A 19,085-nucleotide genomic window follows, 5' to 3' on the forward strand; every position below is an offset into this window, starting at 1 on the left:
ATCATCGTCCCCGGGCTGGTTAACTACATGTACTCATAACACGTCTTCGGCTTCTCTCTCGTCCGGTGAGCTCCCCTTATCGCTAGAGCCCTCACTTTCCTGTGAAGTGCCTCCCTGAAATGCCTATACTGTGGTTTTCCCAAGACCCGCTGCCATCGGACAGTTTCGCTGTTTTTTTGTGTCAAAAAAATGCAGCCTATAGTGTCCGATGTTATTCCACATTCAATGTACATGTAAATTGCACGCACACGATCGACCTGACACACTGTGTACAGAGCTTCGGTACGTGGTGTGACGTCACACACTGTGTATGAATGGTTCGTGGGTCACCGGCTTTTGCCGAAACTGAGTTTTCTGGGTCGGAGTACGCCGCGCGAATTTGTGTTTTTTTTGCATGAAGGTAAAGGTTTTATTGAATACTACTAAAATATCAGTCCTTATTTTACATTTCTTGTACAAAAATAGTAATATTGGCTATATCAATAATCTGTTATAGTCCATCTTTAAACACGCTAAATATTTCCCAAAGGAACTGCTGAAAATTCACCACGTTGTTGACATGCTCAAGGTACCAGTGACGGCGCCAATGTTGTATAAGTTTAGCTCGGGCACCAACGCTGGAAGTCTTAATCTTAAGGGGGTTGTAACTAATTACCTAAGCTGTTGCGCAATTTTTCCAACGGAGGGCGGCTCTCCCGCTATCACATTGTTTAGGAAACCCCTTTAGCGTTCAATGTTTCTTGCATTATAGTTTGTTGCACGCAAAGTAACAAGACTACTAGGCCTGTATATTGAAAACACTGTATGTGAGTGTGTCGCTGGATATAGTGTGTTTGTGTATTACGATGTAGTTTTGCGTTGTGTTTTGCGTGATTGCGAGCCGGTCAATTAGATGTAGATACAAAATAAGTTGGCGATGATTTCAAATTTAAGAATAATAGTCACCACTTCAACTTGTTATGGCAGTAGCATATTATTGTATTGGCTTTGGCAAACTCGAGGGTTGGCTGTACATGGACATAATTATTATCTCCAACCCATTGTCTGGTGTATACCTGAGCTAGACCGCAAACACTAATCCTTAACACCTTGGCTTACTTATGAGCTGCCTTGTCCATGTAATCTGAACAACAAAAGGCACCAACAATAGAGTTTGATAGTGAGGGACCTCAAAAATCAGTGAAGCGCTTAATCCATCTTGGGATGGGCCCATGACAATTTCGGGACAGACTCGTTCTAGAACGAGTCTGACCGCGGGCGGCCGCGTTCTTAATTTATCCATGGTCCCTAAGAACCGTGTTCCTTCCCTTGAAACTTACGTGCAGGTTGTTAGTTCACAAATTAACTCCAATGATCATTCTACCCACAGGACTCATGACAACCTCCCTAGAGAAGAGTGTGAGGCTCTTAAGACTCTACGAGCACGAGAAGACATCATCATCAAGCCAGCTGACAAGGGCTCTGCTGTTGTTGTCATGGGCCATCAGCAATACATCGATGAAGCCATGAGACAACTGAATAACCAAACTAATTATAAACCCCTTGACACTGATCCAACAGGCACCTTCTCAAAGGAGATTCAACAAACACTGGACGAAATGCATGACCGTGCCAACTTTTCCAAGAAAGCTCACAAGTTTCTCTCCCCGGTCGACTGTAGAACAGCCATGTTTTACCTCCTTCCAAAGGTACACAAACCAGACAACCCAGGAAGACCCATCATATCTGGCAATGGTTCCCCCACTGAGAACATTTCTCTTTTTGTTGACAGTTTTCTCAAGCCGTTGATGCCGCAGATTCCATCATATATTCATAACACTCCAGATTTCTTCCGCAAAATCGCAGGTATTCAGAAGCAGGTCCCAAACACAGCCATCATCGGCACTTTTGATGTAACCTCTCTATGCACCAACATTCCCCAAGATGAAGGGATTGCTGCCTGCTCTTCAGCTCTGGCTAAAAGTGGTCACACATCACCGTCCATTTCAGACATTGTATCCCTTATCCAACATGTTCTAACAAAAAACAACTTTTCGTTCATGGGTAAGAATTTCCTACAGGTACAGGGCACTGCAATGGGCACACGTATGGCACCATCAATGGCGTGCCTTTTCATGAGCCATCTTGAACAGCGCATGTTGGCATCAGCCCCTTGGCGTCCCTGGGTCTGGTGGCGCTATATCGATGACATCTTTTTCATCTGGACAAGCGATGAAGCAAGCCTCAAAGCTTTCATTAATCACAAATTCCTTCCACAGGACCATCAAATTCACAAGCGAATACTCAACCAAGGATACACACTTTCTGGATGTCAAGGTTCTCAAGCCGGATGAAGGCTTCATCACAGATCTCTTTGTTAAACCCACAGATAAACACCAATACCTACATTCCACTAGCTGTCACCCCCGACACAGCAAAACCGGCATAGCCTACAGTCAGGCCCTCAGACTCCGTTGAATCTGTTCTAATGGTTCTGATTTTATCCACCACTCACAGGAACTTAAGAAACACCTTGTTTCCAGGGGTCATAGCTCTCTAGCAGTCCATCGAGCTATCCAGAAAGTCAAGGCTCGTTCTAGGGAGTCAGTACTTTCCAAAGGACCCAAGAAACAACAGAGCCCTACGGGGAAAGTTCCTTTTGTTGTCACTTTCCACCCCTCACTTCCTCCCATTCGTAAAACAACCAGTTCTAACCATCATACTCTTCACACATCAGATCGACTTCAACGTGCTGTACAGGAAGAACCCATAGTTGCCTACAGATGCCCACCAAGTCTCAGGGATCTCATTGTCCGAGCAGAAGTCCCTCCCATTAATGATGATGTTCATCCCCTTCTACCACAGGGAACTTTTAGGTGTTCCAACATCTCCAAATGCATCGTCTGTAGACAACACATCAGGGAATCGGACTCCTTCACCAGTAACACCGGCGGTACCACCCATAAGACAAAGGGTCATGTCACCTGCACCACCACTAATCTCATTTATCTCATATCTTGCAGAGTCTGTGGTGTTCAATATATAGGTGAAACAAGAACTACACTCAAGAGGCGTTTCTACGGCCACAGATCTACAGTCAAGACCCAAAAGCTAGATACACCTGTAGGTCATCACTTCAGTCTTCCTAATCAATCCATTTCTGACATGATTTTACAGGGCATAGAGGCACTAGGCAACCACAGAGAGACTGTTTGTTTGAGTAGGGAGAAACTCTGGGTTAGACGCCTCCAGACCATTCAACCCCATGGTCTGAACATCCAAGAAGGAAACGACTAATAAACCTTTTGTTTTGCCGTCTCCTTTTTCCCCATAGCCTTTTAGCCTGAGCCTCGTTCACTAATTAATTACTTTTTTACCCCACCTCCCCACCCTTGATGTTGTCCTTTGTGTTTCCATCTTCTTGCTTGTGGTCAAGCCAGTCCCTTCCCTTCACCCCCCCCCTTTTTGTCCCTCTATTCATTGTTTACCCCTGCTTTTTTCTGTATGCTTTCTAACCCCATTTATGTATTTCCACTTCACTGCTTATGTTTCACTTAGTTACCTTTTCATGTTTGTTGTGTTGTCATTTAGCCTTCGAGAAAGAAACGTCAGGCCATTAACTATTTTTTGGATGCAATTGCCTTTAACTTTGTCATCCTTTTGCGACATAAATGTAACTCAAAAACGCAGTGGCTTAATCAAGCTGGATCTAAATGCACAGTATTTACAAATTTGGGCGGAACACATTCGGATCACCAAATTTCTCTTTGGACATGTTGGAGACAATTTACCAAAGCAACGCATCAAAACGTATGGAACAAAAATTGGCCCCTTTACACAGTTGCACCATACTGGAAACAAGTAGAGACAGAGAGCTGCCAAGAAATAACTATTTGAGAACATCATTCTCCACGGTCTCAAAAGGGGAAAACAACTACAGCCCAGATTGCCATCAGCAGACAAGACCAAGAGGCAACCAGAACAAATAGGCATCTGGGAGGATGTACATGTATAGGCTTGTCTACCCTACAATACGGTATAAGCATACATATTAGTATTATTATTATTATTATGAAGAAGTTTATTTTATGCTATCTACGATACATCCTACAGAGCCGGATCCAGACTATGGATCTGAGGCGCTAAAGGGGTGATGTTATTTAATGGACAGAATTCTACGTAGTATGTGAGCTGTGCCGAGGAGTGCAATCTTCTGGACTAAGTTGATGCTTATGCTGCCAGGGACACGCTCCATGAATTTCTCCAGTCCCTTCTTTACTAGTCCTAGAGCTCCGATGACCACTGGTATTGTCTAGGTCTTCATACTCCACATTCTGCTAATCTCGATCTCAAGGTGTTTGTACTTCATAACTTTTGATCTACATGAGGGATTTTTACAATCAATACATCATCGGAAAGGTCATTAAAAAACTCTGTAAACGCCTCACATACATGACCCCTTTTTGACCTTGTCTTCTGGTTCAAATCAAATTTAATGTATATTTTCTACAAACGTACATTTTGTGGTTTTATCTACGACCATACTGCGTTGATAACACCGGTTCCCGTCTGATCACCGATGTTAAGCAAAATCGGCCCTGGTCAGTACTTGGATGGGAGACCAATTGGCGTCCAAAATTTGTATTATTTATTTTTTTATTTTATTTTTTACTTCTCCTATAAATAGCTTCGTTTTTAGTCTGTTTTCAAGACGTTTTCAACCAACATTTCTTTTCCGGTTAGTCTCTTCTTCAGTCGTCATTATGCATAAGGTCCTCAACCACAAAAGCTATTTTGACAATCTATACATCATATGAAAGGGCTTTAAGTACGTAGTATGTTTTCAAGGCGTTTTCAACAAACATTTCCCTTCCGGTTAGTTAGTCTCTTCTCTAGTAGTCATTATGCATAAGTTCCTATGCCCTCAACCACAAAAGCTATTTTGACAATCTTCATCATATGAAAGGGCTTTACGTACGTAGTCTGTTTTCAAGGCGTACTTCACAAAAATGGGTATGTTGGTGACCTTCTCTTGACCTTTTGACCTTTTTAAACCGGAAGTGCCTGTAAAATGCTTTGAAAAGGCATCATTTAAAGGCTTTTAGGTTGAAATGTACACTTTTTGATGCTTTACCATAAAATTATTACACATTGAGAAAACTGTTTGGTTTTGATTTCTTTGCAATTTCTTTGCTATTAACAACACTTTTTTCATTGATTCAAACACTGACCCAACAATAGCCGAACACCTAGTGTTTGTTTCTACAAACACTATATCTAGTTTTTGTTCGTTTTTGTTTGTTTTTACTGATACTTCTTCTTCTTGTCTACATCCCTTGTCCGCTAACAGGAACATCTTTCCAAACATCGTATGAACTTGAAACTTCACACATAGTTAGATATTCCTTTTTCTATAAATGGATATGTATTTGTTTGTACTTGTTTTATGCCTCTGAATAAGGTCCGGTTTTGATCGAAAGCTAAGGCCATCTACCCTATTTATAATATGAAAGGGCTTTACGTACTTCACAAAAATGGGTATGTTGGTGACCATGTAGGCTAAATCGATTGCTTGCTTTGATTGATACTTTTTTATTGTGACTAGTAAAGTGTACATACTTGTGAAACAACCCCTTTCACACATCCGAACACCTAGAGTTTGTTTTACAAACTCTAAATTTCTAGTAATTGAATAATTTCACCCACTGCACGAGAAACTTCAGCTCATGGAGGGCCACTTATCCAGCAATCGCTCCAAATCAAGGAGGTTTCAGAAGCCCCTGTGGCTTTAATGGACGCATCCTGGGGGGATGGAAAGGCTTACTTAATGTTTTTATTATTTATAATTGTTCCCTTAGATTTTTCAAAAGATTTTGAAGGAGATGCAAATGAATCAAACTGGCCAGATGTAGATTCACTGGATCCGTACTCCAAAAGTAAGATGCTGGCAGAGAAAGAAGCCTGGAACTTTATGGACAAAATGGAAACTAGGGGTTAGTATGTTATTAGGCTGTTTATCCACAGGTAATTTTAGACCCAGGTACCGATGGTAAATAACGGTGGGAAACCCGTGTACACGAGGTAAAGCCTGGAAGTACAATTGTTAACAAAACATGCCCTGGCTGGACGTTCACAAATGTGTTAGCACACATAAGAACAAATAACAGTATCATAAATCTGTGGTCTGCAATTCCTTCATGATTGGAATGTGACAATAATACATTTTAAGATTGATTTATTCATATTCATCAGTTTCTAATTACAAAGGAAGATTAAGTGCATACTTAATCAGGTTTATGGAACGCGGGAACCATGCGTGCATCCCTTACAGTTTGTTTACAAACAAACAGTACACAAAGTGCAGCTTGGCTTTTACAACCTGATCCCTGAGTAGACAGGGTCATGTTGAGTAGGCAGGGTCATGTTGAGTAGGCAGGGTCATGTTGAGTAGGCAGGGTCATGTTGAGTAGGCAGGGTCATGTTGAGTAGGCAGGGTCATGTTGAGTAGACAGGGTCATGTTGAGTAGGCAGGGTCATGTTGAGTAGACAGGGTCATGTTGAGTAGGCAGGGTCATGTTGAGTAGGCAGGGTCATGTTGAGTAGGCAGGGTCATGTTGAGTAGGCAGGGTCATGTTGAGTAGGCAGGGTCATGTTGAGTAGGCAGGGTCATGTTGAGTAGGCAGGGTCATGTTGAGTAGACAGGGTCATGTTGAGTAGGCAGGGTCATGTTGAGTAGACAGGGTCATGTTGAGTAGGCAGGGTCATGTTAAGTAGGCAGGGTCATGTTGAGTAGGCAGGGTCATGTTGAGTAGGCAGGGTCATGTTGAGTAGGCAGGGTCATGTTGAGTAGACAGGGTCATGTTGAGTAGGCAGGGTCATGTTGAGTAGGCAGGGTCATGTTGAGTAGGCAGGGTCATGGTGTGGCAAGTGTTCATTGGGTCTAGCGGACCGCGCGATTGGAGGAAAGTTCCCTACATAGCAACAGCATTGGCTGTGCGCTAAACTTTGTCTTTAGCTTGTAATTCAGTGTAGCCACTTGTTTATTATATTGAGTTTTATAGTTTTGGTAGTTGTTATGGTATGTAATATGTTTATTTCATATTCATGTTTGGAGAACTAGACTCACACCAGAGTTTACATTTAATTGTTTTAGATGATATGCATTTACATGTACTGTTTGCTAACAATTGTTTGGACAAAACATTTGAAAGTTGTCAGTTTAAAAATTAATGTTATAATATAAATTTGATTAAAGTCAACTACTGCCTATACTTGGGATCTGCAGTTGATTTGCTGCTGGTCGGCATTGCCGGAAAAATGCAAGAAAAAAACTTGTTTCGAAACATATAAACTTATGACTTAGACTTACATGTACTTGCACGTATGTTTACTCTACACATTTCAGGCAAATTGAGGGGGGGGGTGGGGGGGGGGGTTGATGTTCGATCGAGGCAAAGTCTGCCTTGATTTACGTCACAAAAGGGTATGGGCAGAGTCGCCCCCACAACAACTATTTTAAGCATATAAATCATGACAAACAATTACAAAAAAATTGGTCTACTTCACTCTACTTACCTGTAGAGCGAATACTACAATTGCATTGTTCCCTATGCCGGCAGGCAATTAGCTAAGAGTTTTACTCACAATAGCACCCTCAAGAGTCCTTTCCCCTACGCACTGTGACATGCGCACCACGTCGGCGTCCATTTTTTATCTTAGCAGGCAGAGGTAGCGGACGTGGATTTTTACTGGCCATAAAATCGGTAAGAGTTTAGCTGCCTTTTGCTTGATAAAGTGAAGTATAAAGCGGCTATCCAGTAAGAGGATAGCGCGTAGAGTTGTGAATTATCTTGAGTGTTTTCTAGTGAAATTATGAGTTCATATAAAAAATCGGGGAGGCAGCTTGTCGCCGCCGGAGGGACCTACATCCCTCCGAGACGGCCCGAGTCCTCGGGGGATTGCGCCAGTGACACTACGTCATCGCGTAGTCAGTCCCACCATGGCAAACGCCACAAGGATGGGGACCGATTTCAAGGGAGGAATTCTTGGAGGCGTTCCACACCCTCGCGGCCTCAATTATGGCCGACGCGAGGGTGGTGGACAAGGTCCGTCTGACTTGGTCACCCAACAGGTGCCCCACAGTCAACACGGCCATGGTTGGCTTGCACCGACCAACGGGGACTCTCACACACGGCTAGCCATGCTTCGGACTCCCCTCCCCCGATATGATGATGGCTGCCCATCATTGCTTGGACACAAGTTATGCTCTGTCCTTGACTAATTTACGAAAATAGCGACCCTGGCAACAATGGCACGCCGCACCAATGTACTGGACTTATTTTTTCTGCCTTCAGCCGGGGCCCATAAATGCCTGGACGACCTCCTGCTCACTGGGGGGGACTTGTTCGCTGGTCAGTTCCAGATGTCCATGGAGGCTGAAGTAAAACGCCTTAAAGCTACAGATAAGATAATTCTGAAGAAGCCTCACACCCCGGCTAAGGCCACGGGTTAGGCATCTTTAGTAATTCCCCGTCGCCGCCCACAAAAAGTGGCCTGTGGCTGCGCTGATAACACGGCTGGCTCACGATACCCACAACCTCAATCTGACCAACCACGTGCCCAGTCGGGCCGTGGTTTTCGAGCGCCCGCCCCCTCCCCCCCTCTGATATACCGAGGTGTGGCGTAAGTGACTTAACAATCTCCAGGTGGCCTCCCATCGATGGACCTATGGGGGGGTCGCCTCCGGAAGTTCTTGGGGTCCTGGGATCAAGTTACCTCAGACTGATGGGCCGCGGTTACGCCTCATCGGCCGCGGTTATGCCTCAGTTTATCCTTCGCTCTGATGTAAAGGACTTGATGTTCGGGACAAAAATGTCCAGGGGCGTAAAGGAACTGGACTGGTTTTTGGCCAGGAAGCCGGCCGTGGGGACCATGCAGACGCCACCTGGTTCCCATCGGATGTGTCCTGCCTCCACCAACAGGACATGCAGCTCACTGCGCTGTCGGGAAGTAGCATTAGCCAGGAGGAACGCCACTTTGATGGAAAGCTGCAACAGTGTTGAGCAGTCCAAGAAGTGCTCGCTTCGACTAGCCACCAGCAAAAGTGGGGGACTAGCCAGGGCGTGGTCGGCACCAGGTGGTGGATTGGGTGCCGGATGGGCCTGGTAGCAGGTGAAGTTAAATAGGTCTTATCCTCAGCCTGCAGAAATCCACCAAATCCACCAAATCCACCATACTGGCCATGAGGCCCAACAGCCTGAGCCAGACCAGAGCCGGGGCCACTATCGCTGGAAGGAAGCGGGACACGTACTGCCGAAGGTTCAGGAGGCATTCCTCCGATGGGCGGGCCAATCCCTTGCGCAGGTTGAGGAACACACCGAGGAAGGTGGAAACCTGCGAGGAGATAGGGTGGGATTTCTCGATGTTGATAATAAATCTGAGATCGGAGGTCAGTCGCCAAGTATATTCTCCTCCCGAGAATGGGCCACGACCAGCCAATCGTCGAGGTATAGGAAAATCATAATGCTTCCCCTCCGCAGCGCCGCCCTGATCGTCTTCACTGTACGGGTGAACACCCAAGGTAATGTGGAAAGTCCGAATCAGAGCACCACTACTCGTACAGAGTATTGTTGACTGGAAACATAGGAATTTGTACTGCTCCCGCCTGACAGGGACGTGTAAGTATGCATCCTTCAGGTCCAGACTTATTGTAGAGCTCAGTATAGTCCTTAGCGTCTCTTGTTGAGAAGTTTAGAATCGGGCGCCTCCTTCTTGGGAGTCAGGATGAAGGTTGACATGAAACCCGGTTGTTGCCTCCCCAGTTGTTTGGTCCTAAGTTGTTGCCTACCCAATGTTTGCCTCTCCCTCCAGTGCCTCCCCAGTTGTTGACTCCCCTGATGTTGCCTCTTCTGATGTTGCCTTGCCTGTTGTTGTCTCTACTGCTGTTGCCTCCTTTGCTGTTGCCCCCCCCCCTGATTGTCTCCCCTGTTGTTGCCTCCCGTTGCCTACCCTGTTGTTGCCTCCCATATTTTTGCTTCTTCTGATTGTCTCCTCTGTTGTTGCCTCCCATTTCCTACCCTGTTGTTGCCTCCCCTATTTTTGCCTCCCCTATTTTTGCCAAGCGGTTGGCTTATGCGTAAAGCGCTCGCCTCTCACCAAGGTGACCCTGGTTCGATTTCCGGCCAGGGCCATATGTGAGTTGAGTTGTGCGTTTGGTTCTCTGTTGTGCCACGAGGGTTTTCCAGACTATTTGGTTTTCCTCCCTCGGGAAAAATCAAATACTTTCGATCTTGGCTGTGCTCCGTGGTCAATATGGGTTGATGTGGCTGGCAGCTGAAGGCGCCCTTGCAAGCCTGCTTCTCGAACATGTTGTGGCCGCGTCCTTCGCAATTTAGCTCTATAGCTGCGAGTAAGGATGACTAGCCCCCAAATTATTATTATTAGGCACGCCGTGTGTCCTACGCCCCTGTAGACATCTGATAGCTTGCGTATACCCACCGTCTACTCGGTGCAAGCCTATGCAATTGTAGTATTCGCTCTACAGGTATGTAAATTGAAGAACATGTAGACCCCACCCCACAGTAGTGTGGGTGGGTCTACGATTGAATACTTACCTGTAGAGCAGGTGCGTAACGCTTGACGAAAAAGAATGTCACAGGGCATCGGGGATAAGACTCTTGAAAAAGCCAATACATCGCATGCTATTGTGGGTGCTATCTTGTCCAACTAAGGTGTTCAGGATTACCAATTCGTTATATTACTCTCATGTCGCACAAGGGTTGTTTGTTTTTTAACTTTGCAGTTTGAAAGCTCACAAAAATGCTCGTAAATTTTTAGCAAGGGACCCTGGCTACATTTTGGCTATGTGAAAAGGGCTTAAATGGTTGTCTTATCTCTGTACTTTAGCCATTTTGTAATCCAGCTGTTTTATCCCCATGCCTTTGAAGTGTCCCATTTTTAAGTCACATAACCACACATCTTTATATACATGAAGCCCTGCGATTGCCGTAAGCAATTATTCTTTATTGTTTATTGCAACAAATATCGTAGCAGATAATGAAAATTATAATATTTTAAATCATATAAATAAATAAAAATGCTTAAAGGAACACGTTGCCTTGGATTGGTCGAGTTGGTCTTTGAAAAGCGTTTGTAACCGTTTTTTTATAAAATGCATATGATTAGAAATTGTTGTAAAAGTAGAATACAATGATCCACACAAACATGCCTCGAAATTGCACAGTTTTCCTTTTACCTCGTCGACTAACACGGTCGGCCATTTATGGGAGTCAACTCCCATAAATGGCCGACCATGTTAGTTCGCACAGTATTTGGAAAACCACGCAATTTCGAGGCAAATATGTGTGGATCATTGTATTCTACTTTTAAAACATCTTTCCAACCATATGCATTTTATAAAAAACGGTTACAAACGCTTTTTATAGACCAACTCGTCCGATCCAAGGCAACGTGTTCCTTTAATGAAATGGCACCCACTCCACCTACATGTGTTCAAATAGCACAAAGATTTCTACACACACTGTAAGCTGTTTGTTCGGTACATGTGTATTTTTTATCTTACAATCCTTAAACCTTAATTTTTTTTATGGTGGTTCAATAGTTTATAGTTACAGGGAAATCTGCAAATTTTAAATAATTATGCTTTTTTTCTCTTCAACTTTTCACTCTTGCAGGTGAAAAAACATTTGATCTTGTGGTGATAAATCCTGGCTTTGTGTTAGGACCAGTTTTGTCTGGAAGCAGCTGTACTAGCATGGAAGTAATCAAAAGGCTAATGTGTAGAGACCCACCTCTGATCCCAAAGATGAATTTTTCTGTTGTTGATGTTCGGGATGTAGCATCAGCTCATATTGCGGCGATGAAACTCCCTGAGGCAAATGGTAGGCATATACATGTATTTCCATCACATTTGATATAATAAGGGAATAAGGGAATGTGTGGTGAAGTGGTTTTCAACTAGTGGTTTAAACCCAACAAGGCCTGGTTCTTGATAATTTTACCGAGACGAAGTCGAGGTAAATGATCACGAACCAGGCCTCGGCGGGTTTAAACTACTATTTGAAAACCGATTCAAACACTTTGATTCCCATTCATAAATACCTTTTCAGTCAAAAAACATCAACACTTTTTGTCAAAAAGTAAAATAAATGCAAAAATAATAATTGTTCAATGATTTCTTTCAACACAACACCCCTCCTATGAAATGGTAAGGCCCTCTTCCGCCCTCGGGTAAACAACTCCTTATAAGGGAATGCTGTGCGCGTCGCGCGTATCGCTTGATGTGGCACGCTGTCCCGGCCGTTGCTCTCGACCAATAGGAATGAAGAAACTGTCTTATAAGCACAGGTGCAAGCAGGCCCATGTCACGCCCATTTTTCAACACTTTTTACTGGTCATAAACAAAGGTTTATACACACCCATGTGACGCGCTCTCCACCAATAGGAATAGCGAAACTGTCTGAGGTATTCATGAATACAAGATAAATTAAGCAAGACTAGTGTTTAAATTATTAAGAGCATTGAACTTATGTAGTGTAGTGAAATTCATTCATACATTATCATTCAATAAGCCATCTGCGAGTTAAATTTGAATAATGTCTGGTACAATGACTTGCTTAAATTTGAATTCCTCAGACTAGTGAGACAGTTGCTTCACCACTTGATTAGGGGCAAGCTGTTGTATAGCAACCTCCAGGATGAGCAAACCCTGGTACAGTCCACTCCCGTTATAACGAGGTCCGCCGGACTGGCCCATTTTCCTCGTATTATCCGAATCTCGTCTTAAACGCAGCGCGCTAAATATAGATACATGTACATACGTCATCATTGTGCACGCACACAACACGTGTACTTGCATATACATGACATAATGGCTGCACGTGTGTACACAGATGCATGGCAGAGCTGCAATTGACTATACTACTGTGTGCATAGAGTAGTGTGTGCGATGTACTGCACAAACAAGCACAACGTGGGGCTTATAAAACTGTTTTAACTAAGTTGGTTTAGTTTTAAATTAAATTTTAAAATCAATTTACATGTACATTTTACAAGATTGATAAAAAGGGTAAGATTTTAACTTGCGTTCATGTTTTGGGAAGTTTCTCTTACAAAACTTTGGTCGCCGGCAGTTTATTGCCAATGCAATGATAGAGTCTTGGTTTTCATTGGTAACCACCTGTTTAACGCTGGATGGTTCATTGCTGCTGCGAGATACCAGGGGAAATCTTACTGCTGCAATGCATATTGCACACGCTGTGAAAATTTGGTAACCACTAGTGTAATAATAGAAGGTTCATTGCTAACGCGAGATACCAGGGAAGATCGTGCTGTTCTGTGCATGTGTGTGCATGTGCAATACACTCGTCGCAGCAACAAAAAATAGAATCTTGATTTTCATTGGTACATGTAAACACCGTGTCATGTTAGATGGTTCATTGCCAATGTGGGATACCAGGTAAAATCTTGCTTTTGCATTCAATAATATTGATCACGCAACTAGTTTTTATTGTAAGTTGCGGGTGTTTTTTTTCTTCTGAAAATTTATAATGCGCTTATAAACTCAGTGGATCGGTATCTTTTCTTAAGATTTCTCCAATGTTTGAACCATGCAAACCTCCTAATCCCACCATTGTCCGGAGTTTGGAATTGCTTGCTTGCTTACTCGTGACTCCCGATTTCGGATTAGTGTTGCTAGCGGTAGCGTCCACTTAACACCTCTATTGTATGTCTTAAAAGCCACAAATATCGACTTTATCAGCTGTACAGGTATTTCCTTTGTTGGTTTTTGAATTGTTCTCGTTATAGCAGGGTTTTAAACAATGTTTTGCTCGTAATGGGTCCCCCAAATTACCTCGTTATAACCGTGTTCTCGCTACTACCGTGCTCGTATAATCAGTATTTTAATGCATTGAAACACGCATGGGGACGTTCGGGACCGGCAAAAAACCTTGTATCAACCGGAACCTCGTAACATGCGAGCTCGTAATAACGGGAGTCGACTGTATATTGTGTCATACCATTCAGAATTGTGTATGGGTGTTCACCGCTCTTACGTAACTATGGAAAAGCTTGTTCCGTGTCACGTGGTGTAGCAACTTTCTCGATAGTCTGGAATTCAAATGTAAGCAGTGCATCGTAACTAAGCAAGTCATTGTACCAGACATTATTTTAGTCTAACTCACAAATGGCGCATTACTTGATAATGCATACTGTTTCCCTCAGGTTGCCTGGCAAAACTATGCTCATGTCACCCTTAAATCAATCGGCATTTGTTTATTCTATGATGTATGGCAATATGGCAGCATACACAAATATACATGTAATGCTGTTCCTCACACTGATTGGCTAGTGGCAACTTTGTAACATATAGAGGACTACAAATGTACATGTACACACAGGTCAACTACACACACACACAGGTCGACATGTACACACAAGCCGGCTACATGAACATCGACTACACACATTCTCAAATATGCATCCATAAGGTTTATCGCGAATAGCAAAATATCAAGAGAGGGCACTGTTGAACGCACACAAAGGTATAGGCGTTGCGTGCGCGAGTTGTACAAACTGCATAGTAACCGCCCCATATTCCTTCCCACAATGCAGTGCATTTCTGAATCGCGATAAACCTTATGTGGAGACATCTTTCCATTGTTCCTGTAGGTCTACTTAAGATTTTCCCTTAGACTTTGTACAAAAAGTTTCTTATGAGCAACCCGGTCTTTAAAATCACCCTATATTGAGTCCTTTTATTTTTCCCTTTTTTGTTTTTCCCTTGTCTCTAGAAGGTACCGAATATGAGAGCAGGGCGATTGCACACACAGGTCGACTAACACTATACATTATACACATAGGTCGACTACAATTGAATCTTACTCTTACTACTGTGGATTTTTTCCAAGTGTTGACTGATGCCTATTGTTTTAACAACACCATAGTTATTCTCAGGAGTACGTAAACAATTTGGACAGTCTTAGCTCTGGTTCAGCATCACCCTAAAAAGTCAGTCGTCAACTGTTTTGTTTTATCTTAAGGGTCAATCTAAGCACAACTTACACAGTGTAAGTTCAACTACTTCTGATCTAAATTCAAGTGTGCTTTAATTATGATGACTTCATTACGTGCCAAAATCTTTGAAAACTTCAAAATTATCATGTGAATTGTAATGAATTCTTGCATTGATACAATTAATTGTTACAATAAACAAATCAGTGGAATGATCTACATGTAAGACAACAACATTTCCAACTTAAGACCCCAGTATGACCAGTCTTGTTTCTTTCAGTCAAAACTGGAAGTTGAAGTAAAATATTGTTTCTACATATGTTCATGGGTCATTTTGTGTCATTCAACAATTATTTATTTTTTGAATCAACAAATGATCCGTGCTTCAGTCTTCAGTGGGTTTCTCCGTCTTGCAACCTTGAAGGCTAAAGTAGGAGGTTGGTGGCCAATGTATCAGCCAGCAAGAACTCAAGGTGCCAATAGTAAGCAAAAACTTAATGGATGTGCCAAATAAAATAAAACAATTGTTGATACAAATATGTGCTGGTGCTGGTGCTAGTGAAACAAGCAATTTAGACTTAATAGACTTCTTAGGCTTGGTGGTGGACGCATCTCCCTGATGGCTAGAAGAGCTGCCGACTTGAATGTTTCTATCAATGAAGCATTCACTGCTGAAGCAGGTAGTTGCATGGTTCCAAATACGGATTGCTTTAGGGTAGTATGAGTATCTGATGAGGCATCAACATTTGAGGAGTGTTGTTGGTACTTGTAGTTGTGTATAGGCTGCGACATGAAGTTGATAACAGGAAATATGGTGTTAACTGGATGAGAACAAGGTTGAACTGTATTTAGTAAAACATGGTGGCTTGGTTTTGTAGACGCCTGGTGTGAAGGGTGTCCCATTCAAAACCGTGAACCAGTGGTGTAACTGGAGTAGTTCTGCGGTAGTCAGAATGAACGAAGTGGGTGGCTTGACGCTGGACATGTTCTAATCATCAGTTTATGTCAGTCTGGTTGTGTGGATTCCATGCCTCTCCACTGCAGACTGGTTGTTGTAGCACTCATGGTGGCTGGGTTTCTTCTTCAGAGTGATTGACACATTTTCCTACATTAAAACTCATAAGCCAGGCATCGGCCCAAAAAGCAAGAGTGGAAAGATCATCTTGTAAGATTGCGTGGTCAGATGGGCTGGAGATCTCCCTATTCATGTAAATGATGCTACACGTATCTATAGCAAAAAGACAACTTAAGATTACTTGAGTTGGTCGCTGATATCATTGATGTAAAGTAAGAAGAGCATTGTACCAATTACCGACCCCTGTGGGACACCAGATGAAACATCTTGCCAGCTTGAGTGACTACCATTATAATAATAATACAAATAATATCAAAGTCTTTTACACATGTAGCACATGTACCTACCAACAAGGTTCTCAAGGCGCTGAGTATATCCAAACTTTCAGACAGATAGGTAATTGCAGTGATAAATTCTGAGACCCAATAATTTAGCACCTTATGTATAAGGGTTTACAAGGTGCTACGGCGTAACCAGCAGCCACAGCCAGGAACACCGGGGGCGAACCCCTTTTTTTTTTCGATAAGAGCACTGGGTTCTTTTACATGCGTTACACAACACATGGGACCAACGGCTTTACGTCCCATCTGAAGGACGAAGCAATGGTTAAGGACACAAGTGTCACAGCTGGGGATTTTAACCCAGACACAGCCTTTGCCTACCCAGATACAGCCTGTTGCCTACCCAGATACAGCCTGTTGCCTACCCAGATACAGCCTGTTGCCTACCCAGATACAGCCTGTTGCCTACCCAGATACAGTCCGTTGCCTACCCAGATACAGCCTGTTGCCTACCCAGATACAGTCCGTTGCCTATCCAGATACAGCCTTTGCCTACCCAGATACAGCCTGTTGCCTACCCAGATACAGCCTGTTGCCTACCCAGATACAGCCTGTTGCCTACCCAGATACAGCCCGTTGCCTATCCAGATACAGTCCGTTGCCTACCCAGATACAGTCCGTTGCCTACCCAGATACAGCCCGTTGCCTACCCAGATACAGCCTGTTGCCTACCCAGATACAGCCTGTTGCCTACCCAGATACAGCCTGTTGCCTACCCAGATACAGTCCGTTGCCTACCCAGATACAGTCCGTTGCCTACCCAGATACAGCCCGTTGCCTACCCAGATACAGCCTGTTGCCTACCCAGATACAGTCCGTTGCCTATCCAGATACAGCCTTTGCCTACCTAGATACAGCCTGTTGCCTACCCAGATACAGCCTTTGCCTACCCAGATACAGCCTGTTGCCTACCCAGATACAGCCTGTTGCCTACCCAGATACAGCCTTTGCCTACCCAGATACAGCCTCTTGCCTACCCAGATACAGCCTGTTGCCTACCCAGATACAGCCTGTTGCCTACCCAGATACAGCCTTTGCCTACCCAGATACAGCCTGTTGCCTACCCAGATACAGCCTGTTACCTATCCAGATACAGCCTCTTGCCTATCCAGATACAGCCTGTTGCCTACCCAGATACAGCCTTTGCCTACCCAGATACAGCATGTTGCCTACCCAGAAACAGCCTGTTGCCTACCCAGATACAGCCTTTGCCTACCCAGATACAGCCTGTTGCCTACCCAGATACAGCCCGTTGCCTACCCAGATACAGCCTGTTGCCTACCCAGATACAGCCTTTGCCTACCCAGATACAGCCTGTTGCCTACCCAGATACAGCCTGTTACCTATCCAGATACAGCCTCTTGCCTATCCAGATACAGCCTGTTGCCTACCCAGATACAGCCTTTGCCTACCCAGATACAGCATGTTGCCTACCCAGAAACAGCCTGTTGCCTACCCAGATACAGCCTTTGCCTACCCAGATACAGCCTGTTGCCTATCCAGATACAGCCTGTTACCTATCCAGATACAGCCTCTTGCCTACCCAGATACAGCATGTTGCCTACCCAGATACAGCCTGTTGCCTACCCAGATACAGCCTTTGCCTACCCAGATACAGCCTGTTGCCTATCCAGATACAGCCTGTTACCTATCCAGATACAGCCTCTTGCCTACCCAGATACAGCATGTTGCCTACCCAGATACAGCCTGTTGCCTACCCAGATACAGCCTTTGCCTACCCAGATACAGCCTGTTGCCTACCCAGATACAGCCTCTTGCCTACCCAGATACAGCCTTTGCCTACCCAGATACAGCCTTTGCCTACCCAGATACAGCCTGTTGCCTACCTAGATACAGCCTGTTACCTATCCAGATACAGCCTCTTGCCTATCCAGATACAGCCTTTGCCTACCCAGATACAGCCTGTTGCCTACCTAGATACAGCCTGTTACCTATCCAGATACAGCCTCTTGCCTACCCAGATACAGCCTCTTGCCTATAACCAGATACAGCCTCTTGCCTACCCAGATACAACCTTTCCTACCTATCTTGTAGCGCTGCTTCTTCTGTATACTTGAACCCGCTTTCTTAGCTCACCGGACATGTCACTACCACCTTTCTTTAGATATTGCACCGTGATCCAATCTACCTTGCATCTCTCAGCGATCTTTATCTGTCTCTTTCTTTCCGTGACTAGGGCTTCCGCTTCTTGAATTGCCTCTATCGCCATCTCAGTGTCAGCTAGCATTCTTAAGCAGACAGATCTGCGTTGCCTATGCTCAACTCTTTTGTGTCTAGCTTGTTTTTGATATCCTTAAAATTTACTGTTTCTTTCGAATTTTGGAGACTGTCAATTTTGTGGTTGAAATATACTTTAGACTTGTCGAACAGAACCTCAGGATTAAACTTGCTGGCTGACATTGTCTGTTCTTTTGGCATTGTAGCCCTATCTGCCTGCCTATATCTCAAAACGTATGAGCACACAGCAGTAATGCGTTGGCCTGAACTAATTTGATGGATCCAAACATACACAAGCGACACCTCTCAGTGATTCTGCACTGAAGAATACTATTGCATTGATATATATTCAAGGCATTATGTAAAGGGTCACACCCTGTGATCCACCCTGTGATCCGGTCATCCAAGCGAAACAAACT

The 19,085-nt window shown here is 44.0% G+C and overlaps 1 protein-coding gene and 1 pseudogene across 5 annotated transcripts in view; both read left to right on the forward strand.

The window, feature by feature from the left end:
• LOC139945427 (uncharacterized) overlaps positions 1-19,085 on the forward strand; it is a 144,013-nt gene that overhangs the window by 70,539 nt on the left and 54,389 nt on the right. For all 5 annotated transcript variants that reach the window (XR_011787074.1, XM_071942777.1, XM_071942779.1 and 2 more), the window contains exons 5-6: positions 5,838-5,972; positions 11,673-11,879. Coding sequence is in view for 4 of the 5 variants with exons in the window: in XM_071942777.1 (XP_071798878.1) it covers positions 5,838-5,972; positions 11,673-11,879 (342 nt within the window). In the remaining variant the exon portion in view is untranslated. The remainder of the gene's footprint in view (positions 1-5,837; positions 5,973-11,672; positions 11,880-19,085) is intronic.
• LOC139945428 (uncharacterized) lies at positions 1,476-2,468 on the forward strand (annotated as a pseudogene).

This window comes from Asterias amurensis, chromosome 12 (assembly GCF_032118995.1).
Source record: "Asterias amurensis chromosome 12, ASM3211899v1".
Classification (NCBI taxonomy): domain Eukaryota; kingdom Metazoa; phylum Echinodermata; class Asteroidea; order Forcipulatida; family Asteriidae; genus Asterias; species Asterias amurensis.